Below are 25,964 nucleotides of genomic sequence, written 5' to 3' on the forward strand. Positions count from 1 at the left end.
CTGCAACGGATTTGCACCCTGTATCCCCTTAAGCATATGCTGGATGGCTCATAACATGGTGCCTACAGGCCAGCTGGGCTCACCTTGGCCCCAAAGCATATTTCCTGTCACGGTTCCTACAAGCCATCAAGGACGGCGACGGGCCTTTAGAAATGTCCGAAGGGGTGGAGCGCCACAGGGATGGCGAAACAGCCTGTGCTCCCAAAACAAGGTTGCAACAAGAAAAATATCGGAACTGCTATCTCTTGCATTGCTGAAGAGCAGTGGCTCCCAATCTTGGCTCTCCGGATGTTCTTGGAGTGCAACTCCCAGAAGCCTTCGTTGCTAGCTGTGCAGGCTAGGATCTCCGGGAGTCGTACTCCAAGAACATCTGGGGACCCAAGGTCAGGACGCACTGCGCGACAGCATAGATAGAGCCCCTGCTTTAGAGGTTGTTGCTGAGTTTTCCAGGTCTGAGTAGCTTTCTACTTTGCTTGGTGGCATGATAAACTGCTCTTGGAACCATCTCTCTCTCAATCTCTCTCTCTCTCTCTCTCTCTCTCTCTCACACACACACACACACACACACACACACACAAACACACACACACACACACACGTGACGGTTCCCCGGAGGTCTGTCCATCCTGGCAAACATCTTTAAAGCAATGGAACATTTCTTTCAAACAATATTTATGACAGCGGAGAAAGCCAGGGGTTATATAATCCCTGTTCCCATAAATTATCGAAGTAGGAGAGAGAAAAAAAAATCCAAACCACAGGGATTGCATGGAGAGGGATGTAGACCAGAAGCATGTGACATTTCAAGCCTGGTTCGAGTCTAACACATTGGCAGGATGCAGCGGAAGCTTCTCCAGCTTCGGCGCTGAGCACAGATCAGGCAGACTGCGATCGGTCCTTCTGCACCGGTCTGAACACTGTCCGCGTTCCCGATCTCAAGGAGCCGTCCCTACCTTCCCCTTCCCTCCATCTTTTCATCCTCCGTACAGAGAGGCGGAAAAATCTATTCTTATCACCTGCATTTTTCAGCTGGGGCGCCAAAGGCTAGCAGCCGGATCTTCCCCTCCGGGGTGAACTGTGGGTGAATCTAAGGGCCCCGGGAGTTGCCCCCCCCCACTTTGGGCATCAGACCTTCGGTCTGTCTAGCAGCTCTTCCCAGGGTAGGGGAGCCAAGGGCCAACCCAGGGCTGCAGTGGGGGCTTTGCCCCAGGGTCCCAACCTTGAGCGGTGAACCCACTGGGGGTATCATGAGAAAACACACAGCACACCTCCCGGCCAGTTAATCCCTTCCTTTCTTCCTTGAATGCACAGACCTTCTCTCTGTTTTTGGAGGGTTGGCGTTTTTCCTTTTCTTTGTTGGGGAGAGGAATGGCTTAATCTCCTGCCTCAGGGTGGTGGAGCTTAATCTCCCAGGGGCCAAAATGACGCATTATAACTCTGGACCTCCCTCAGGTCTCCATCTGGACCTCCCCAGATGGCCGTATTCCCTGGCTGACAATATTGTCGCCGTTGCAACTTCTCAACTTCAGATATACAGTGGTGCCTCGCTTACTGACGATAAGCGAAAAACATCATAAAGCGAAATTAAAAACCCCATTGAAACGCATTGAAACCTGTTCAATGTGTTCCAATGGGGTAAAAACCCACCGTCCAGCAAAGATCCTCCATACGGCGGCCATTTTCGCTGCCTGTATAGTGAGAAATCCGTCCCTAAACACAGTGGGGAGCCATTTTAATTACCCGGCAGCCATTTTGAAACCACCGATCAGCCGTTAAAAAAACATCATTTTGAGAAGAATCCGTTCCTGAAGCAGGGAACCGATCATCGCAAAGCGAAATTCCCCCATTTAGACCATCGTTCTGTGATCGCAATTGCGCTTGCCAAAAAGATCGCTGTAATGCGGATTTGTCGCAATGTGGGGCAATCGTTAAGCGAGGCACCACTGTAACCTCCCCACCCTCCAAGGTTTCTGTCCCACACCACACCGGGCTCCCCATGTTTTGAGAAATGTAAAGTTTGCAGGAAAGGTCTTTAGTAAGGTGGTGAGCAACCTTGGGGCTCGCTGGCAGACCTGACCACCCAGCTTCTAAGACCCCCTTTTTGGTGGCTTCGCATCGGCACCATGGGCTCCCGGCCCCTATTCCAAAAAGCTTAAACGGTTGTCTTAAGACGCGATCACCACTAAGAGCTGCAAAACCCAATTTTGCAGGCCTTTAATATATAATCCGTATCACAGAACATCAAAGAGTATCACAGAAGAACTGAGTTGGAAGGGCATCCAGTCCAACCCTCTGCTCGGGGCAGGAATCCAGATCAAAGCAAATCTCACAGAGGGTGGTCCAACGTTCTCTTGAAGGCCTCCAGCGTTGGGAGCGGTCACTACCTCCAGAGGTAGCTGGTTCCATTGTTGTACTGCTCTAACAGTTAAGATGTTGTTGTTTTTTCTGGATAGCCTAACTGCAGAGCTGGAAGGAACTCTATGGATCATTGATTGATTGATTGATTTGTTGATTTATTTATAACCTGCCCTTTTGTTGTGGAATCTTCTCTGAAACTAAATGGGGGCTGATTTGAAGCCCCCCCTATGTGTGTTCTACTCTAACTCTCAAGAAAGCCTCTCCTTGACTTTCCAGTCCCCAAATGAACCTGGGAAGCAGACGCTCCCTAGCTCCACTCAGGAACCCCATCACAACTGCCGGTTGCAAGACCCATGTGTCACAGATTTGGGAGGCGGGGGAGGAAACTCTGCAGGTGAGAACCCCGTCATCTCCATCTTTTCAAACCCCCCCACCCCGCCTTCCCCATTTATAGCACCTTTCAAAAGTCTGTCTGAGGACTTGATTTTGGAGATCAGCCAGAGGAAGAAGAGGTCAATCATCCTCTGGATGCGGGTGCTGACCTATGTCCCACAAGCGTTTGGGACCTCGGTACACGACAGAACGCCTCTTCCAGAGAGGGACTGCCTGTCGAACCTGCGCATCCCAGGCTGGGCGGCTGAGGACGCCAACCTTGAGAGGAGCCTGGAAGGAGAAAACAAGGACCCAGGCTTTCTCGGTGGCTCCCCAAAACTCATTTGGCCCCCTTTTCAGAGTTTTTAAAGAAACCTTTCCAGCCCTTCTGTGTTTCCGCAGGCTTTTCCAAACCCTTCCACCTTAAAAGTCCCACTGAGATGATATGCTTAACATCTATAGCCACTGCCTGATTGTACTTGGATTTGATTTCATATTAATTATAACTGTTGTTCACTGAATTATACATCCATACCGTCCATATCGTTTACATCAGTGGTTCTTAACGTGGGCGATAATGCCCCCCAGGGGGCGATTTCATTTTTCAGGGGGGCAGTAGAACGAAAAGGGGCGGTGTGGGGGCGCTGGAGCAGAAGGGGGGCGGTAGGGGGGCGCTGGAGCAAGCCAAACCTGTGAAGATGGCTGCAGCCTTTTTACAGTCTGCATGAATATATATTTTCCTCCAATCTTAATTTAGTCTCAGAGTTTCTGTCTTGAAATTTTTAGTTCCTGCATTGCGGTTTGTTTTTATGCCCTTTTTATACTGTTATTTCTTTTTGCGTCTTAAAATTCGCTTGCAACTAAATTACTAAATGTTACTTTTTGGGGGCATTTCATTTTCTTGGAATTGAATTTTGTTTTCAGGGGTCATTGGATTTAAGTGTCTTAAATAAATAAATAAATAAATAAATAAATAAATAAATAAATAAATAAATAAATAAATAACATCGCCATGGGGAGGGGGGGCGATGATAACTTCCTCAATGGCTCAAGGGGGCGTTTCTTTCAAAAAGGTTAAGAAACACTGGTTTACATTGTACACTGTCTAGAGGGACCACTGGTCAGATGAGTGGGTCAGAAGTTTGGAAAACAAACAAATAAAATAAATCTACTTGATTTCTTTAGTGGTCCAATAATCACCTCCTCCTGCAGTTGTATTTTTGGGGAAGCACACAAGGGCTTTTTTTTTTTCTGGGTAGCGGTTGTATTCCCCCCCCCCCCCAGATTATGGAGGATATTTCTTGTGAGAGTGACTGAGATAATGCAGCGCAGATGCTCTGAGCACAACAGAACATGTAAAAATAGGACAAAGCAAAGCAAAATAACAAACGCTTAACATCTGGACAGCACCTCTTTAATGTTCACATGTCAACAGAGCACTGTAGTCAGACTTGAGTTCAAATCATTGGCTGACTTTTGGGCATTCACAATCCCTTCCAAGCTGCTCTACCTCGCAGGGGGGTTCTGAGAATAACACAGGGAGGCAGAAAGCCAGACATGGTGGCATGAGATCAATGGGAGAAAGACAGGATATAAAGGTATGTTTTTTTTAAAAAAAGGGTAAATTCTGTCCTTACAACCACAATGTAAGATAGATTCAGGTTATGATCCGAGGCCAAAGGGAACAATCCATCATTTTACTTCTATGCAGGCGAATCTAAACAGGGATCAGCACAGAACCCAAGCAGAACAAAATCCAAAATTCAAAATGATCTTGATAGGCGGGAGCACTGGGCTGAAGATGACAGAATGAAATTCAGTCACGGTGAATGCCAAGTCCTGCACCTTGGAAAAAGAAACAAAATGCACAGTTACAAGGGGGGGGGGATCTTTGGCTCAGTAATACTGTGAGTGAGAAGGATCTTGGAATTGTTGTAGATCAACGATTGAGCCAACCGTGTGATGTGGCTGCAAAAAAGGCCAATGTGGTTTTAGGATCCATTCGCCATATAGTATTCAAAACCTGCAATGTACTAGTCCGCCTCAATTCAGCACTGGTTCGTTCTTCTCTTGAATACTGTGTCCGGTTCTCAACATACTCTAAGAAGGATGCCAACAAACTGGAGCAAGTTCAGAGAAGGGCCGCAAGGAGGGTCAGGGGGCTGGAAACCAAGCCCTAGAAGGAAAGACTGCAAGAAGTGGGCAGATTTGGCCTTGAGAAAAGAAGACGGAAGGGACAGAGGAGAGCATTCTTCAAGTCCTACTGTTGAATATCAGGAAAAACTTCCCAACTCGGCAGAGCAGTACGACGACAGAAACCATCAGCTTGAGAGGTGGCGAGCGCTCCAACGCTGGAGGCCTTCAAGAGAAAATTGGACCACCACACGGCAGATCTGTTTTGATTTGTATTCTTCCAATGAGCAGAGGGTTGGAGTCGATGGCCTCAGAGGCCCCTTCCGACTCCGTGATTCTAGGATTCTATGATGCTAAGGCAGTTAAAGGCTATTTCTACCCTTTTGTCTTTGGGTAGAAATAAATAGATAAGATGGGGGGGGGGCGCGAGGCGGCTAAAAAAACACAAGGCTTGGCATTCAAGAATGAGTGAAGATGACTCATGATCTGCGTGTTAAAATTATGATTCCTTCCCTCTGGGCATTAAACAGCGTGATCCCCACACACTCGTGTGACTTTGGGTTTGCTGTTAGCTCAGTGCCCAGAAGGAGGGGGGTTTAATCGCTCATCTGCCCCCATTTCCCTGAGTCGACCAAAGCGGCGCATCTCAGGAGCAAAAGCCGGGCCGAGATCCGCCCAAAGGCCACGCTGTCTCTTCCCGACAGCCACGCTGACGGAGGACAACTTCGGAAAAAAAAAGCCGGGACGGTGGCCTCTTTCCTCCCCTTTTAATTAATAAAATTGCAGCTCGGAGCTCATTATCAGTAATTATGGCCACTCTTAGAGCTTCCCATCGCTTGGCTGGCACCCGCCCCTGTCAGCCTTAATCCTGTGCCAAATGCAACATGAATTAACATTTAATTAGCCATTAAATAGAATTAACGGTCTCGGATGGCAACGGGGCATGCAGAAAAGAGGAGGGGAAAGGGGGGCTTGTCATGGACCGGACCTGCCACCCGTGGCTCTGAGAAATCAGCCACAGGCGTGCATTCCAGACTCTCATCCAGGAAACAAGGTGCCACAGACAGAATAGACCCCCCCCCCAGCCGATCTCGGAGCCCAAAACGCGTCCAGGGAACAGACAGCCCTGTAGGGAACCAGCCCCAGCTCTCCCATATTGTGAATTTTGCCCATCAGCTAATGATCTATTAAAATGGCGAATTGAGCCCGTTTGGCGGAGCACACCAATCCGACACAGAATGGTATCCACCCAGGCAGTCGCTTGCTTCACCACACGTCTCATAGAGGAGGAAAGGAGGGGTCCCCGATCCCATCACAAAGAAGCTTTGCCTCTCCCACGGCTGTCGTCCAGCAGCCATGCTGCAGGACATGAAGAAAAGGGTGCCCCTGGATGTTCTTCCTTTGCCCTCCTCCTCGCCTCTTCCTTTTGTGTTATGTCTTTACAGATTCTAAGCCTTGGAAAAGGTCTAGTTTTGTTCTCTTCTTTTTTAAAAAATATATATTGTTACAGAAGCCGTTCTGAGAGCCTTTTCAAGGGAAAAAATGCAGTAAATCAATAAACAGGGCTCTGGCATATGCCACGTGTTTACAAATGCTTTCTGAATAGCCCCCCACAAATCGGGGCAGAGAGAGAGAGAAAAAGAGAGAAAAGCCGAGCGCTGTTTTACTTTTTAATTCTTTGCCGTTCAGTCTTACTATTTTAGTCACCCATCTCCCTAGGAGCTGACGCTGAAGAGCGCCACATGTGTTCCCTAATAAATAAAAGGCAGGGTTTTGAGGTTCGTACTGGAGACATTCTTAAGTCACTCTAAGTCCTTTAGCTATTTCATTACCCTAGTTTTCCACACACGCCGTTCCCCCCCCCACATCCATGTTCCACATAAAAATGGATCACAGAGGATGGATTGAGTTTTTGTGCGCACACACACACGTTTCTGTGTGAACCTGCGGAACGCCCATCACCGTCTTGCCACCTGGCTCTCTTCTGCCCCGTCTTCATAGACCTTAGAAACCACGTCAAACATCACACACAGGGCAGATTCCCTCACAGGTCTTCCTTTGAATCCATAAGCAGACAGGGATTGGAGTCTGAGCTGGGGGGGGGGTTGTTGTTGGACTCCATGTCCTTATTCTGGGATTCTAGGATTCTAAAAGCTCCCTTTGTGGGACCGGTTGCAGAGCAAAATGCCAGGAACATCCAGCCCCTAAAGCTCAGGAAAGCTGGAGCTTTAGATTGGTTCTCCATCGTCTGTCGGACTCCACAATAAGCTCTTATTACCTGAACGCCAAAGAAGGCCGCATCTGGGGGAGGCGGAGGAGGCAGGACAGTGCCGGCGGATGGCGGAAGGTTCCCGGGTTCGTCCGTGGAAGGTAGCGGAGGTGGAGGGGGTGGGGGGAAATCGCCTGCAGATGGAGAGAGAGAGAAAAAAACAGCTGATCAGGATATGAAAAGACAAATTTGCCCCCTTAAAAGGGTTAAGCCCAAGGTATTTATTGACGGTCAAAGGTAAGCCGTATCTTGAAGCATAAACAGAGCACAGATAAACGTAAATATGTAGGGCTGAAAGCGATTAGTGCTGGCGAGATGTAATTCAGGCAGCTTTTCTGCATTTATGAAATCAGATTTTAGAAGAATCCTGTACTTAAGACCAATCACCAAAGAGGGCAAGCTACTTTGCAAATCATGCGAGATCAACAACGTTCCTGTTGCACACTCAGATGCTTTCAGCAGTCCAGGAATTCCCTCTTCTAATGACAGACTATCTGTAATGCTGAATTCTTTCCTTCCACCCCCTGTTAAAAGAAACAAGGTTTTCTTCCTAATCTGCTGCATAGTTACATTTCTCAGAAAAACAGAGGGAGGAGAGGGAAACAGCAGGGAATAAAGGAGAAAAGGTGTTGGGATCCCCTTTCAGTGCTTTATTTTACTTGATCATTTCACCTACAACCTGTTTTTTTTCCTTCCTGGAAGTCAAGGAAGCCTCTCTAGAAGCCTTCATACATTCCCCCTGAACGTGGAGCGCTCAGCATCAAGAAGACATTGAACACAGAAGAAGGAAGAAGTGTGACGAGAAGGAAAGGTGAATTTGGAAACCATACTTATAGCAATGAAACTTTAAATAGCATTTGTCTTTTTTTTTCCGTAACAACATCACACTGTTGGCTCACATTCACCTTGTGATCTACGACAATTCCAAGATCCTCCTCGCTTGTTGTTTTGCTGAGCCAGGTATCCCCCATCTTCTAACTGTGTATTTGGTTTCTTTTTCCAGGGTGCAGGACTTTGCAGTTATCCCTTTTAAATTTCATTCTGTTGCTTTCAGCCCAGTGCTCCATCCTATCAAGGTCATTTTGAATTTTGTTTCTGTCTTCTAGGGTATTAGCTATTCCGTCCAATTTGGTATCATCTGCAAATCTGACAAGCATTCCCTGCACTCCCTCATCCAGGTCATTAATAAAAATGTTGAAGAGCACCAGGCCCAGGACTGAGCCTTGGGGGACCCCCCTTGTGACCTCCTCCCAGTTAGAGAAGGACCCATTAATCATCACCCTCTGAGTACGATTCTGTAGCCAATTGTGTATCCACCTGACACTTGATCTATCCAGCCCACACATAATTCATTTGCTAATCAGGAGATCATGGGGCACTTGATCAAAAGCTTTGCTGAAGTCAAGATATACTACATCTGCAGCATTCCCTCTCTCTATCAGGGAGGTGACCTGATCAATAATCGAGATCGAATTACTTTGGCAGGATTTGTTCTTGACAAATCCATTTTGGCTTCTAGTTATTACAGCCTTGTTTTCTAGGTGCTTGCTAAGAACATTTGGACTGGCTTGCTGTTTTCAGTTGCGAACGAAACCAGAACATAAAAGCATCATGTTTGAAGAATCATGAAACCCCCAGCATGCCTTCTAAGTTCTCAAGACCTGCTAAAGAAGTTCTCTGCACAGTGGGAAAAAGGCCACGGATCCTTGAGAAAGCATCCAAAGAAAGTCAAAACAGGTCTCAGTTGTGACATTTGTAGGGGGTGAGGATCCGGCCCAACGCAAGAACAGATCTCCACTTTGTAAATGGCGTTTGGGTGGCCTAAATGGTGAGCATGGTATTTGGGAATAGTCCTATAATATATGGATAGTTTTATTCCAATTGCGATGGTGTGGGGAAGGGTTTTTATCCCACCCTATAAAATCCTGCACCACCAGTCTGCTCTCCCGCACGCTGAGAACCATTCCGGTAACCTCCTGAACACACCTTGGAGTTGCTGACAGAGATGTGATTATGCACATAAATAATATTGATGCCCGAAATCAACAATCCAAGCAATGATTTAGGAAACCATGTTGCTACCAGATGGCTGACGATGTGGCTCGAGTCCAAACCACCTCTCCAGAGGGGCAGCTTCCCACTTTCTGGTTGCCAGAGGCTTGTCAGCGCCGGTTTTCGCCTTGCAGGTGGAGAAGCCCCTGGACAGCTAAGCTGCTGCAGAGGGACTGGCATTGATCAGAGCTGGAGAAGGAGAATTTTCCGGCCAGCAAGAGGGGTGGCAATGAAAGTCGGGAACCAGACTCGCTCCGAGTTTTTATCTGTTCCAGTTAATGCTGTGCAGATTGGCAGACCCAAGAAAAGTCACCTGAAGGGAGTAGAGGAGGAAGCCGAGCAGGGAATCGGGAATGACAGGAAAAGAGGACTAGCCAGTACAATAGAAAACAAAATATGGGCACAGGGCTTTAAAAGGTGTGTGTGTGTGTGTGTGTGTGTGTGTGTGTGTGATGCGTTCATGTTTCCCAAACACCGGCAGAAATCCTGTTGCTTAGAGTTGCAAGTTGCACTAGGTTGAATGTCATTGGATCCAGCTTTCCTCATGCTCACGGCGTGCTCTACAATACGCCAAGCTAAAAACTCTGCACTGTTATCAGCATAAGATTCATGGAAGCCTTTTCCTGCTTTTAGAATTTCATTCCACTCGCTAATAGAACGATCGCTTTCCCAGCTGGACTTTCAAACTACGATCAATATCTCCAAATTTTTCTCGGCAGTAAAGGGGGGGGGGCAATCCCAGACATTTGGTGGGGGGATCTTATTACAAAGGCTGGCTCATCTACATTTTATTTGGGGACAATCATTCTTCCAGGACGGGCCAGGCATGGCAATGAGTCGGTGTGGTGACTCAAAGCCCATCAAGAGAGACACAATTTGTTAGCTGGAAGGAGCATCACGCCTCGGCATCCAGGAGGTGCCAAATCAGACATCTGCAGTGGGAAAGTGTGAATATGAAGACCCCCCGCTGACTCAGACGGCAAACTGCATCTCCTGCTACACAAGTGACGCCGCTAAAACAACATCGTAATTTTCTGCAATTAGGGAATGCAAATAAGCAACAGCCTAGCATTGTGGACTCGGAAGGATACATGGGGTTCCCCTAGATCTCCCCCCCCCAATTCAGACAACACAAACACAGTTTGCACCACATTGCTTCCCGTACAGAGTTGGGAACATATTTCTTTTTCTTGGGGGGGGTGGAAACACTTTAGAAGAGGGATTTGTAACCCCTAAACTAATTATTCTCAAACTCTGGTACCCAGGTCTGATTCTGACTAGAGGTGGGCGCGACTTTAAAAAATGAATGGCAAAATTCATCAAAAATTGCTAATTCATCCATTCATATTTATCAAACGTGACAGCCCACAACCAATATGAATCAATGAGTTTTTAGCGATTTTTAAATTTTGTTGGGAAAAATTCGTGATTCATCAGCCTTGATGAACCGCGAATCCCCATTTCCCCCCCAAATTTGTGCCCATCTTTCATCCTGACCAGTCCAAGAGAAACAGCTGTTAAAGGTGCCGAATCTCTGCACTTCAGCCGACCGCTTCTCTTGCAAAAGTTGGGCAAACGACTCAAGACAACGCCTCTCACCTTCTTTTCTTTCACATGTCGAATGGAGGAAAGGGGCAAAAGAAAAACAAGCCCCCTTCTTCTGCTTTGGGACTTTGAACGTTATTGATCCCCGTTTTTTTACTTAGAGGGTCAAGAGCCTCCTCAACTGGAAAGAGGCTTTCTCACTCTTGGCTTCTCAGGAGCAAGGCTCTTTCCCGACGGGGAGAGGCCCACGTGGATCTCTGAAGACCTCTTAAAGATCTCCAGAGCTTTTAGAGAAGTCGATGCAGGATTCTGTCTCCAGAAGTGGGAGACGCAGCCTACAAAGTGCGCTGGGAAGGCTTTCTCTCTCTCTCTCTACCCCCTACCTCCTCCAGCTTAGAAAAGAAGCACTGTCTCTCCATTTAACCAACTGGTTTGCAAACTTGAGCAAACCACAAAGTTTTGTAACTAACCCTTGGAATCAACTTTCATGTTGATGGAAATCTGTTTTTTTCCTACAATTTCAGAGTTTTCCCTCCAGACGGTAAGAATGTAAATCTGAGCTCGATTTGGCCTTACTCACAAGGAGCAACAACATTTTTCTTACCAGTAGAAAGGACAGGGAGAACTTTCCTGACACTATTGGCAGAAGACTTATACAGGAAAGAACAACATTTTCCTGGGGAAAATTGTCCATTTTTGGTGGTGTTTTTTTTTTTTTTGCACCCGCCGCACATTTCATGAAATTGTGCCAATTTCCCCCAAATGGGATGAGTCATATTCTTTCTGAAATAGTTTGGAGCACCAAAATGCATTGTTTTCCCCTTTCTCAATAATCTTCGATGCTTGCTCTGTGTTTCTGTTTTTGTTCCCCCCCCCTTGCTTCTAAAATGGGAAAAAAAGAGTATCAACATTTGATGCCTATTTACAGAGATCCAGTTTTCTGCCTTGCGCTTCCGGCTGCAGGTGAGGAATACTGGGAGATTTTGAAGAGAGGAATCTCATCATGACAAGAGCCTAAGCCTAAGCCAATAAGAACGGGTAATTTAGCAAGTATTCCCAGCCTTACCAGGCATCTAATATTTTCTATGCCTGAGCCCTCAGATTTGCAAATGAATCATAGAATCATAAAATAATGACGTTGGAACGGGCTTATAAGGCCATTGAGTCCCGACTCCCTGCTCAAGGCAGGAATCCAAATCAAGCACATCTGACAGAAGGTGGTCCCATTTTCTCTTGAGAGCCTCCAGCGTTGGAGAGCTCACCATGTTCCGAGGTCATTTGCTCTATTGTTGTACTGCTCTAACAGGTAAGACGTTTTTCCTGATATTCAGCTGAAATCTGGCTTCCTTTAACTTGAGCCCATTATGACATGTCCTGCACCCCAGGGTGATCAAGAACAGATCATGCCCCTCCTCTGTAGGACAGCCTTTCAAAGGTTTGGAAAGTGCTCTCCTCTCTCCCCTCTGTCTTCTTTTCTCAAGGCTAAACACAGCCAGTTCTTTCAGTCTTTCCTCCTAAGGGCTTGGTTTCCACCACCACCATCCCCGATCATCCTTGTTGCCCTCCTCCGAATTCGCTCCAGTTTCTTAGCATCCTTCTTGAAGTCTGGTGTCCAGAACTGGGCACAATACTCAAGGCGAGTCCTCAGCAGGGCTGAACAGAGGGGGGCTAGCACTTCACAGGATTTGGAAACTATAGTTCTGTTAATACATCATAAAATAGCATTTGCTTTTTTTGCAGTCACATCACACTGTTGGCTCCTATTGAACTTGTGATCTACAAGGACTCCAAGATCCTTCTCGCTCGTAGTACTGTATTGCTGAGCCAGGTATTCCCCCATCTCGTAACTGTGTGTTTGGTGTCTTTTTCCAAGGTGCAGGACTTTGCATTTATCCCTGTTGAATTTCATTCTATTGTTTTCAGCTCAGTGTTCCAGTCTATCAAGATAATTATGAATTTTCTTTCTATCTTCCAGGGTATTAGCTATTCCATCCAACACTCTGGAAGGCTTTTCCCTCTAGAAGACCAACCATAAAGCAAACACAAATTAATTTCAGTTTGCAGAGGGAGGCAAGGGTGCACTTCTACAGATGCCTTCTACCTCTTAAGGCAGCTGAGCTTCTAATAACATGCTAACTATACCATCTCTTCCTGTTCTAACAAACACTCCGCCTTCTCTTCCCTCTCTCTCTGCTTTGCTACCTGTGACCGGTTGCTGCGTCTCCTGCTTTCAGATTTAAGGGAGCAACCTCACTTGCAAAGGGCTTAGGCTGTGCAGGTTGGTGATTTTACATAAAACAGACGTCCAACCACCTTTACCCTTAAGCATACGGTTCAGAGCTAGCCTGCGCCCCTCGACATTTTCCTTTCTAGAGCGATCAGGAGCATCAACATAGACTACAGCTGGCAGGACCTTAAACGGGCAAGGAACCAGCGCTTGGCAATGTTAAATTTTGGAGTTCATATTCCAGAACACCCCCTGCCTGTAGCAATATTGTTAGGGGGATGATGGGCGTCGTTGTATTCCAAAACACAATTACTTGCCAAGCTCTGGGGTCTTCTTCTGATCAGATAATCTGTGCCAGGCATGTCTTAGCACAGCTTCATTCGTGCTGATGGTGCCGTGGAAACGATTAAGCAGGCTGCTTCTCCGTTCCAAAGTGTTTCACGGAATCAAGGGAACAGAACAAGCCCGTGGACCGCCGTCCCACGTCATCTGAGTGTACGCTCGGCTGTCAGAAAAGCACATCTCCCCTCCCCAAAAAACTGTCGGGAAAATGAGAGACAGCGAGAGGGAAGGAGTGCACCAGAGCGCTTTAAATCTGGTCTGGGACACGACAGCACACTATTCTTGACGGAAACGTTGAATGTTTCATGTGGTTGGGAATCAGCTCCAATCCTCCCCGATGAATTTTTCATATTCATCCATCCGAGTTTCACCTTTTAAAAAGGATCCCCTCTCCTCTTCTTCTTCCAAATAGTCACCTTTACTGCTACAAACGGATGTTTGTTCAGGCATAATCCGTCGGACTGCTCAAGCAGCAAAGGTGCGGGGTGTGTGTGTGTGCCTATGCACAAACACACACACGCACCATCCCATTTTATTGTCTTTGACACCCTCCAGCACAATTCTTCTGTGACAGACTTTACTTTCTTGGGCTTCATGATTACTGCAGATGGTGGCAGCAGCCACAAAATTAAAAGACCCCTGATTCTTGGGAGGAAAGCGATGACAAGCCTAGACAGCATCTTAAAGAGCAGACATCACCTTGCCAACAAAAGTCTGAATAGTCAAAGCTATGGTTTTTCCAGTAGTGATGTATGGAAGTGAGAGCTGGACCATAAAGAAGGCTGACCGCCGAAGAATTGATGCTTTTGAATTGTGGTGCTGGAGGAGACTCTTGAGAGTCCCCTGGACTGCAAAGAGAACAAACCTATCCATTCTGAAGGAAATCAACCCTGAGTGCTCACTGGAAGGACAGATCCTGAAGCTGAGGCTCCAATCCTTTGGCCATCTCATGAGAAGAGAAGACTCCCTGGAAAAGACCCTGAGTTAGGAAAGTGTGAAGGCAAGAGGAGAGAAGGGGATGACAGAGGACGAGATGGCTGGACAGGGTCATTGAAGCGACCAACATGACTTTGACCCAACTCCGGGAGGCAGTGGAAGACAGGAGGGCCTGGTGTGCTCTGGTCCAGGGGTCACAAAGAGTCGGACAGGACTTAACGACTAAACAACAACAACCTGGTGTCCTCCCTGTTTCTGCTATGGGCAGTCAATACTGCCTGTTCTGTATAAATTTATTCTGGAGATGCCATAGATGAGGGTGGTCAATGGAAGAAAAACAGTAAGTTCCCAGGATTTTTACATGCAATCAGAAAATACTGTTTTAAATCTTGAACAAAGCACTCTTTGTGGGCTTTCATCACTCTTTGTTTCTGCCATCACCGACCAACATGAATTTGACCCAACTCTGGGAGGCAGTGGAAGACAGGAGGGCCTGGCTTGCTCTGGTCCATGGAGTCATGGACACAACTTAACAACTAAACAACAACAAAAGCACAGGTCTGCTTGGAAAGAGTAAGGACTGGCGTTCCTCTCAGTCCCACCACCTTCACAGGTACATTGGGTGGGGACACGGCCCCAGGAGCTGAACGCAGCTACCTGGCTTCTGGAAAGATACCATCTCACATAAGGATGGCCGTGTGTTTGGGGTGAAACAGAAGCCCACCATTGGAGACGATCCATCTCCTGGTTTAACCAGGCTTCTGACTCCAGCCACGGGATGGCCCGAAAGGGTGTGCTGGCTATGTCGAGGCTCTTCCGATTTGCGAGGAGGGGGATGGGCACGTCTTCCAGAACGCGGTTCCTTGAAAACAGCAGGTGCAGAACGGCACAGAATAAGGATATTTATATACACTTTTCTAATGTGGAAGCGTGGATCCTTGATGAAGCCGCCCGAAATGATTTGCTTATTTTAGATCGCAGCATATGTCTCTGCCAATCCTCGCTTGCCTTGCTCTCATGCACAAGAACAGAAGGGGAGAAACGTTTCTCCGTGCTCGAGAGAGGGTGACATATGATTTCTCTGCATCTGCGAGAGTTCTCATATTTGAGAGAACCTAAGCAAAATATGCAATTGCGTGGAACCACCAGAGCTCCTTGTGGTTTAACAGCTGAAACTTTTAAAAATCAGTCCCCTCGGGTGGATCCTTCAAGTATTTTGATCAATCATCCAGCCCCACTGTGCTTGTTCTCTTTCACTCTTGTCTTTCTCTGTGTGTGTCTACTTTTTCCAAGGGAAAATACATGGGTTTTACACAGACCTTTCTGAGAAAAGCACATGCTTGCTTGCATACATACACATATAATCGCACTTGAAAATAAATGCTTCTTGTTTTACTGTTACCTACCTACCTACCTACCTACCTACCTACCTACCTACCTACCTACCTACCTACCTACCTGCCTGCCTGCCTGCCTGCCTGCCTGCCTGCCTGCCTGCCTGCCTACCTACCTACTCCTTCCCTCCCTCCCTCCCTCCCTCCCTCCCTCCTTCCTTCCTTCCTTCCTTCCTTCCTTCCTTCCTTCCTTCCTTCCTTCCTTCCTTCATCTATCTATCTATCTATCTATCTATCTATCTATCTATCTATCTATCTATCTATCTATCTATCTATCTATCTATCTATCTATCTATCTATCTATCTATCTATCTATCTATCTATCTATCTATCTATCTATCTATCTATCTATCTATCTATTCCTGCTCCAGTGAGTTCCCTGACAGCATTTGAACCCAGATCTACATAATCTGCCAAGGGACGTGGTGGCGCCCAAGGGACGTGGTGGCGCTACAGGCTAAACTGCAGAAGCCTGTGCTGCAGGGTCAGAAGACCAGCCGTCATAAGATCAAATCCACGCGACGGAGGGAGCTCCCGTCGCTTGTCCCAGCTCCCGCCAACCTAGCGGTTCGAAAGCATGCAAATGCAAGTAGATAAATAGGGACCATCTCGGTGGGAAGGTAAACAGTGTTACGTGTCTAAAATCACACTGGCCATGTGACCACGGAAGATTGTCTTCGGACAAAACGCTGGCTCTATGGCTTGAAAACGGGGATGAGCACCGCCCCCTAGAGTCGAACACGACTGGACAAAAATTGTCAAGGGGAACCTTTACCTTTACCTACTTAATCTGTGTCCAGTGCTCTGTCCATGATACCAGTCGTTCCCAACCTTGGGTCACCCAGGTGTTCTTGGACTGCAACTCCCAGAAGCCTTCACCCCAGGTGTCCTGGCAAGGGCTTCTGGGTGTTGCAGTCCAAGAACACCTGGGTGACCCAAGGTGGGGTGGCCACTGATCTCCACCAGAGCAGACCTGGATGAGAACGAGACAGTCTGTGTGAGACATATATCTATACCTGTCTCTACATTATCTGCTCAAGAACAATCCTGGGAATGCTGAGGTCACTCCATCCACTTTTTCATCTGATCCATCCATCCATCCATCCATCCATCCATCCAATCTCTCAGTCCATCCATCCATCCATCCATCCATCCATCCATCCATCCATCCATCCATCCATCCATCCATCCATCCATCCATCCATCCATCCATCCATCCATCCATCCATCCATCCATCCATCCATCCATCCATTAGAAGCAGATCCTTTAGTAGAAAGAAATGTGCACTCCTTATATATTGCCCCACAGTGCTTAAAGCACCCTCTTGGTGATTTACAATTCAGTTATGAAGGCTACCCCACCCCGAGTAGACATGGTCTAGAGGGGCGGGGTATAAATTTAATAAATAATAAATAAATAAATACACCTTGCAAACCCCTCCTCCAGCAAGCTGGGGACTCATTTTACAGACCTTGGAAGGATGGAAAGCTGTGTCAGCCTTCAGCCAGCGATCTGAGCCTTTTGGGATCAAACTCAGGTCACGAGCAGAGTCTTAACTGCAGCGCTGCAGTTTAACCCCTGGGCCAAGAGGCTCCTGGTATGATCCACTGGATCAAATATGGGTTGCAATTAGGTAGAGCGTAGCAACTGTTTTGCCCTAAAGTAATCAAATTTGAGAAGGCACTAAAGCAAACTGACTGGCAAACGTTAGGAAAGCAGCTTGGGCTGGGGCTTCAAAACCCCAAATTCTTCTAGATCAGTTTGTCAGCCTCTTTCTTAACTCTTAGCCAGTCCGTCTGTTCCTGCGAGGGGGGGCCTCATCTGGACTTTGCCCTATAAAGGAAAGGGCAGGGGGAACGTTTTATGGGGACAGCAGCACATTCTAAAGCAAACGATAACATTTTGCAAAGTGTTCTGTTCTCTTTTAAAGATTTAAAAAAAAAACATCTTTGGGGTGTTTTTATTTATTTCACAAATTACTGGTTTGGACAAACAATTTGTGCAAATCACAGAGACCCTGATTTGGGGGGGGGGGGATAAAGAGAGAGAGAGAGAAAGAAAGAAAGAGCTCGCTCCTTTCACCCAGAGGTGAAGGTTCTCATGGAGGGGGAAAATTCCACACCAGGGTTCATCATCCACTCAGCCTAAATCCAAGATGCTGATATTTTTTTTGGACCCGTTAAGAAGAAACAAATGCAGATTCTTTGCATCTCTGCAGGAGAAACAATTTTTACCATGGTAATTACGAGGCGAATTAACCAAAGCTGTAGTTTTGCATGTTCTTCTTTTAAAGAAAAAAAAAAATCAAACGGCCAGATGGAAAGGCTATCATTAGAAATGCCAGCGAGGGGGAAAATGCCCCTCTCCTCCCCCAGAAAGGTCATTACTAGTCATCTCTGCTCAAAATGTTCTGAAAAAAACAACACCGGATTGTCTGAATTAACAGAGAAACGACTCTGTATTTTAGGGGCTACTCAGGAGAGTTATATTCAGGGACCGGAACTCGACTCGCAGGATTTAAATCGCACTGGCAGCTCAACCCGGACTCAACTCAGGGTGGTGGTTCCCCCCCCCCCAAAATAACTCTGACTTGACTCACACTCTGAACCCACCCATCTCTTCCTTTTTTTGGGGGGGGGGAGGGAGAAAGCTTGTTTTTAATCAGGACTTGGGTCTTGGGACTTGGTAACCAAAGATTTGGATTCAGACTCAGAACTTGGTACCAAAGATTGAGACTTGGGTCTCGAACCTGAAGACGTGCCAACATCCTTGGTTACATCAGGGACGGGGGCTTGCTGCTGTTTCCCATCTTTAGCAGCTTTGGGGTCTGAAGACGCCGAAGAAACGGGGAAAGAAAAAAAAGAACTTGAAGGAGATGAACGTAATTATATGGGTTGGAGAGGGGATCACAAAGCCCTCAACCAGAACTCTTTGGAAAACGGCAACACCAGTTGAGAGCGGTGGGCTTTTCTCCCACTAGCCCTCCTTGTATCCCAGATGCCAACCATCCCAATGTGATAGTCATCCAGAGTATGGGACCCACAGGTCAAGGACAGATGTCCCATCTAAACATTAGGAAGAACTTCTGGACAGCCATCAGCGTTCAACAACGTACAGTGGTGACTCACTAGACAATGATAATCTGTTCCACTGAAATCGGTGTTGAGCGAAATCATCGTCTAGCGAAAAGCATTTCCCCACTGGAATGCATTGAAACCTGTTTAATGTGTTCCAATGGGGAAGAATTATCGTTGTCTAGCGAAGATCGGCTATAGGAAAGCCGCTTTGCGAACTGCTGCTCATCTGTTTAAATCGCTGTCTTGCGAAGCTTAGGTCCCGAAAACACCCGTTTTGCGAGCGCAGAGGGAGCTGTCAAAATCGTCGTCTAGCGAAAATCGGTTTGCGAAGCAGGGACCAAACATTGTCCAACGAAATTCCCCCGTAGGAATCACTGTTTTGCGAACCGCTATAGCGATCACAAAAAGTCAATGTCTAGCGAAAAAACTGTCATGCGGGGTAACTGTCTAGCGAGGCACCACTGTAATGGAGATTGACCCATTACTGGAGGTTGTGAAACAGAGGTGGGATGGATGCCTGTCAGGGACCCTTAAGCTACGGACCTCCTGGCTCAACCAAGGGAAGGTCTTGATAATCTATGAGGTCCCAGCTCTACAATTTTATCATTTTGTGATTGTACAAGTTCCCCCTAGCTTGCATGGCCAAAGATGAAGCCATGACAGCCGCAGTCCTGTATTTTTCTACCCAGAAAAGGAGAAGAGTAACTAGGCAGATGTTCACATGCTCAAAAAAAAAGTCCTCTAGAGATCCATCCATAGTTGTAGCTGTTGTTGTCAAGACAAAGGAAAGATAAACAGGTGGGCGGTGACGTGGCTTCCCAAGTGAGGCAGGAAAGCCCAGCTTAAAATTGAGGGAATGCAACTCATCTTCCTCGTCCTGTATCAGTAACAGAATAGAACCAGACAATCCAGACAGAGCCAAAATGCAGTTGCCATGGGAACACAAATATATATGAAAAGCCTGGCGTGTGTGTGTCATAATTAAAACAATCCTCACACTTCTGCACCATCTAAAACCAGGATTATTTTAACATCTTCCCCTTCCCCTGGGTGTGCAGGGCAGAGAAAGTCTCCGGCTGTCTATGCGACAGAAAGGGAAAGAGAGAGAGAGAGAGAGAAATTAAACGATCTGCACATTTTGCATTGATGTCAACATTCCTCTCTCACACACAAGGAGAGACACCAAGACACACATACAGACGGAGAGAGGCGGGTCTGCAGATGATGGTGCAAGAGAAAAACACAAGTTTGCAGTGGCAGAAAACCTTACTGTCCAAAGAAAGTACCCAAGAACTTACTTCCAAAGTACCGCACAACAAGTGGCCCTGGGAATTCTCCAGGCTGGCTGATATACCGCGATAAAAAGGAGGCAGAGGGGTGTCCCACCGTCAGAGGGGACCTTGCTTCTCCCCGGGGTTCCATCTTGGCCAAGACTGGAGTGGTGGTCACGCCAAGCTACTTTCCAGAGGGCCCTGCTGCTTGGCAAGGGTAGCGGTCGTGAATCAAGGGGATGATGGTCCGGGGTTCTGGACATCGCATGATTTGGAATTTGCTCAACCCATGACGCCGAGGGCTGTTGCCTTTTGCATGCAAAGCAGGGCCTCCACGCATGGGCGGCTGTGGCCCTCCCACAGCCCTCCCTGGGACATCGGGCCAAAATGGATCTGAGGCCAGGATGCAAGGTTCCCGAGTCCAACACTCCCTCCTCAGAAGGGAGACTCAGCTCCCCGTTTTCACTGCAGAGGGAGTGTCAGCCTTCCGAGGGAAGAAGCAGGGCCCACCAGCTTTGCATCTGACCAGTCCTTGTAGAGGGAGAGGGCCCCCCACTCTATCCCTCCCCTATTGCACCCCCCTGATCCCTGGGTGTTCCTCTCGGTGTCCCTGTGCTAATGTTATGAGGGCCTCCTTCTCTCACAGCATAACACCGACGTCCCCCCACTCCCTCCAAGGGGACTGGGTGCTTCTCTGCATTCTCAAAAAGAGTTGTCATATTGGTGAGAACTGTTTTTGCATGTACTGTACAAACACACAAACCCCACAATAGCAGCTAATTTTTTTTAAGGATGAGGAGCATAAGGGAGATTCATTGTGCCTTTCTGGATGAGGGTCCAATCCTCCAGTTCATGCTGTGTCTGTGAGGGGTGGGAGAGAGGTGTCACTTCTAAGAGAGAAAAGAGACCCTGGTTTTGCATGATCACTGCAGATGGTGACAGCAGCCATGAAATTAAAAGACGCCTGCTTCTTGGGAGGAAAGCAATGACAAACCTAGACAGCATCTTCACCTAGATCTACTCGGATCACCTGCATGAGCCAGGAGGTGAGGCTGAGGAGCCTAACGACGAGGGAGGCCCGGAAAGAAAGGACACGAAACCGGGCCTTCTCGGCGGTGGCTCCTCGCCTCTGGAACAATCTCCCTCCTGAGATCGGCGCGGCCCCCACTTTGGACACTTTTAAAAGTCAATTAAAAACATGGCTATACATTCAGGCCTTCCCTCCAGTTAATATCTGACTTTTCTTTATTCTCTCCTTATGTATTTTCTATTCTATTGTTGTATTCTGTTTATTACAATATGATTTATGTAATTGTGTGTTTTTTTTATATTATTTCACTGTTTTTACTATATTGGAAGCCGCCTAGAGTGGTCTTTTAGACCAGATGGGCGGGGTATAAATCAAATCAAATAAATAAATAAATAAATAAATAAATAAATAAATAAATAAACAAACAAACAAACAAACAAACAAACAAATAAATAAATGCAGAGAAATCACCTTGTCGACAAAGGTCCGCATAGTCACAGCTATGGTTTTTCCAGTAGCGATGTATGGAAGTGAGAGCTGGACCATAAAGAAAGCAGACCGCCGAAGAATTGATGCCTTTGAATTGTGGTGCTGGAGGAGACTCTTGAGAGTTCCCTGGACTGCAAAGAGAACAAACCTATCCATTCTAAAGGAAATCAAACCTGAGTGCTCACTGGAAGGACAGATCCTGAAGCTGAGGCTCCAGTATTTTGGCCATCTCATGAGAAGAAAAGACTCCTTGGAAAAGACCCCGATGTTGGGAAAGTGTGAAGGGAAGAGGAAAAAGAGGATGACAGAAGACGAGATGGCTGGACAGGGTCATCGAAGTGACCACCATGAATTTGACCCAACTCCAGGAGGCGGTGGAGGACAGGAGGGCCTGTCGTGCTCTTGTCCAGGGGGTCACGAAGAGTCAGACACGACTAAATGACTAAACAACAACAATAACAACATGTTTGTCTTATTTTTTATTATTACCACTGTTTTAAACTGCCCAGGATGACCATCAGTCAGTCAGATGGACAGCATAGAATCATAGAACGATGGTGTTGAAAGGGACTTATAAGGTCATGGAGTCCAACCCCCTGGTCAAGGCAGGAATCCAAGTCAAAGCAGATCTGACACGGGGTTGTCTATATTTCTCTTGGATGCCTCCAGTGCTGGAGAAATCAACACCTCCTGAAGTCATTGGTTCCATTGTCGTACTGCTCTAACTGTCAGGAAGTTTTTCCTGATATTCAACTGAAATCTGGCTTCCTGTAACTTGAGCCTATTATTACATGTCCTGCACTCCACGGTGATTGAGAACTGATCCTGCCTCTCCTCTGAATGACACCCCTTCAAGTATTTGGAAAGTGCTATCCAGTCTCTCCCCAGTCTACATTTCTCAAGTCCAAACCTGTCCAGTTCTTCCAGTCTTTCCTCCTAAGGGCTTGGATTCCAGCCCCCTGATCATCATCCTGGTTTCCTTCCTCTGAACTTGCTCCAGTTTGTTGGCATCCTTCTTGAAGGGTGGTGTCCAGAGAATGAATGAATGAATGAATGAATGTTCTGCACTCCTGTAATGTAAATCCAAGCACACAGAGGGCCTGGGCTGCCCGTAAGACAGGGGAGCTGTCCCTCTGGGCAAGCTGTGGGATGGTAAATCTAGCAAGGGAACTATCCAACTTGATGCGGTGCAAGGGACAAGGAGAGAATCAGAAGCTACAACATCCCGGCAGGTGAGGGCCCTTGCAACCCCAACCCTTTTACCCCGGGGACGCTTGCTGCATTCTCCACCCATTGGTATGGACTTAGATCTGGGTGGTACCAAAGCCACTGCCCTTAACTCTAGCCACACAAGGTTCTTCTAGCCTTGTTTCTCATCATCTTCACTTGCACAGTTGTTCCCAGTCAACCAAAGCTTGGGCTGTCTTCCAAGAAAGAGTGGGGAATAAGACCAGGATATCTCATTGGGCCGATGGGCCCATCCCTGGCAGCCGCTTCCGCTGGCCTGGTAGATCTTCCTGAGACATGCTGTGAAGTCCACCATCTCAGATGGGGGTGGACGCAAGAACTGCAAGCAGGTTGATGCCTCCAAACCCTTCTCTTTTGCTAGGAATGAGAGAAGGGCGCTCACAGGGCGCCACATGGCGTAGTTTGATGAAATACAAGTGGAAACAGAGGAAGCAAAAGACTCCTAGTCTGCAGGGATCTTCTGCCATGCTCAGATAGAGTTTTGTTTTGTTTTTTGCATTTTCCGAGGACAATTCTTTTTGTGCAACTAATGCAAAATGAACAAAACTGTAAAAGCCGCTGCTTGTTACATGGACTTAGAAGCATCAGATAAGTTGCTTGCTTTTGGATCAATCTTTCCATGTTTATTTATTTATTTATTTTATTTATATCCCACCTATCTGGTCGTTTAAGACCACTCTAGCTGTGTGCTTCACTCACCAAAGGGAAGAAAGAGAGGCTCATGGAGACATTATATGCAAATTGGGGAAGAGTATATGTATATTTTTTGCCTTGCTATCATGTTGGAGGGAAGGAAATCTTGTGAGGCGTTAAGCTCTCTCATCGTTTGAGACAATTGAAGCCAAAGAAGACAAAAAAAAATTTCATCAAGTCCTCTTTGTGTCTCTAGGCTAAGTGGGCAGATGGGGGGAAAAAGTCTTGCGGTTATTCCGCGAAACTGCGATTCAAAAACAGACAGAGGGACTTTTTGCACAGCTAAGGTATAGACTTGTCTCCTCCAAGCCAAGGTGATGACCACAGCTGTGGACAAACGTTCTGGAAGATAAAACTATCAGTGACCACTACGTAGGAGTGGCAGCTATGTATTTTTGCATCACCTCCAGGGTTGGACCTGGCATGCCACTAAATACCAGTCGCTTAGTGGGCGAAAGATGGAGAAGCAGCAGAGATAGCTTTTGCAAGCACATCTTGCTGGTGAACCCCCAGAAGAAAGGGGCACCTGACTAACCGTTCCGGGGGAGTACAAAGACAGAATAGCTGGGTCCCTTTTGATCTGCCTGAAATGATGGCTACTGGTGCACTTATAAAGAGCCAGGATAGAACCCAACAAACCTAGGCCTAAGGAAGTCATGGCTTAGGTGTTATCCCTTATTTACACAACACCACTCTGTGTTTGTTGTTATTGTTATGTGCCACCAAGTCGCTTGTGACTCATGGTAACCTCGCGGATGTGTCTTCTCCACGATCTCCTGTCCTCAACAGCTCAGCTCTTGCAAATTCAAGCCTGTGGCTTCCTTGAGGGAGTCCGTCCATCTCGTGTTTGGTCTTCCTCTTTTCCGGCGGCCTTCTGCCTTTCCCAGCACGATGGTCTTTTCCAAAGAATCCTGCCTTCTTACAATGTGTCCAAAGAAGGACAGCCTTGACTTCAATCTGGTCGAATACGATCAGATAGGCGGGATAGAAATAAAATAAATAAATAAATAAATAAATAAATAAATAAATAAATAGATAGATAGATAGATAGATAGATAGATAGATAGATAGATAGATAGATAGATAGATAGATAGATAGATAGATAGATAGATAGATAGATAGATAGACAGACAGATAGATAGATAGATAGATAGATAGATAGATAGATAGATAGATAGATAGATAGATAGATAGATAGATAGATAGATAGATAGATAGATAGATAGATAGATAGATAGATAGATAGATAGATAGATAAATAAATTATTTCTTTTTTTGCCTCCATAGAAAGTTCAGGCTTGGTTTGGTCTAGGACCCACTTGTTTGCCTTTCTGGCAGTTGAGGGGATCTGCAAAGCTCTCCTCCAGCATCACATTTCAAAGCACTCTGTGCTTAGAAAAAAAGAAAAATACTTTTTTAAAAAAACTACAACTTCCAGTATCCCTCTCATCAGGCAGGGGGTGGTTTGCAGACTCAAACATCCCACCTCCAAGATATGACACAGTTGCCGTTAAAGCATGCACATCACCTCCATCAGCAACCTTTTGCACGTTCCGCTCCTCAGCACCTAAACGGGAGAAGGAACGCGGTGCAATTGGGCTCCCTTCTGCCTCCTCCTCGCCTCTTCACTGGGAATGCTGGAGGCTCTTGTGTCACACTTTGCGTACTTAAAATCCACACAAGTGTGTGTATGCACATTGCAGGGGGAAGAAATTAACCCTCATACCGGAATATGATATATGATATAGGGACGTGGTGGCGCTGCGGGCTAAACCGCAGAAGCCTGTGCTGCAGGGTCAGAAGACCAAGCAGTTGTAAGATCGAATCCATGCGACGGAGTGAGTGCCCGTCGCTTGTCCCAGCTCCCGCCAACCTAGCGGTTCAAAAGCATGCAAATGCGAGTAGATAAATAGGGACCACCTTGGTGGGAAGGTAACAGCGTTCCGTGTCTAAGTCGCACTGGCCATGTGACCACGGAAGATTGTCTTCGGACAAAACGCTGGCTCTATGGCTTGGAAACGGGGATGAGCACTGCCCCCTAGAGTCCAACACGACTGGACAAAAATTGTCAAGGGGAACCTTTACCTTTACCGGAATATGAACCACTTTATTTATTTATTTATTTATTTATTTATTTATTTATTTATTTATTTATTTATTTATTTATTTATTTGATTTGATTTGATTTGATTTGATTTGATTTGATTTGATTTGATTTGATTTGTATCCCACCCATCTGGTCTGGTCGACCACTCCGATCTTTCCCGCAAGATCAGAGCAAAGCAGAAATGATCTCACAGAGCAGTAAAAACAACAACTTCTACTACAACTACTACAACAGACTGAAGTTTTGCAGAAGTTCTGCCTTCACCCTGAGCCTGGCGGCTGCTTGAAAACCAGGAGGAAGCGCACTGACTCAGCGGCCCTCCTCTCAGGGACAGCCGGGTGAGGGAGAAACCATCCAGAAGTCTCTTCTGCGCACTAACCTTAAAAACAGCAAATAAATTCTTTTCTTGCTGAAATGTA

The 25,964-nt window shown here is 46.7% G+C and overlaps 1 protein-coding gene across 3 annotated transcripts in view; it reads right to left on the reverse strand.

The window, feature by feature from the left end:
* The window catches only part of LPP (LIM domain containing preferred translocation partner in lipoma), a 318,860-nt gene that overhangs the window by 133,019 nt on the left and 159,877 nt on the right, over nucleotides 1-25,964 (reverse strand). For all 3 annotated transcript variants that reach the window (XM_072996382.2, XM_072996380.2, XM_072996383.2), the window contains one exon: nucleotides 7,142-7,266. In XM_072996382.2, coding sequence (XP_072852483.2) covers nucleotides 7,142-7,266 — 125 coding nt within the window. The remainder of the gene's footprint in view (nucleotides 1-7,141; nucleotides 7,267-25,964) is intronic.

The sequence above is a fragment of the Pogona vitticeps genome, chromosome 3, assembly GCF_051106095.1.
Source record: "Pogona vitticeps strain Pit_001003342236 chromosome 3, PviZW2.1, whole genome shotgun sequence".
Taxonomy (NCBI): domain Eukaryota; kingdom Metazoa; phylum Chordata; class Lepidosauria; order Squamata; family Agamidae; genus Pogona; species Pogona vitticeps.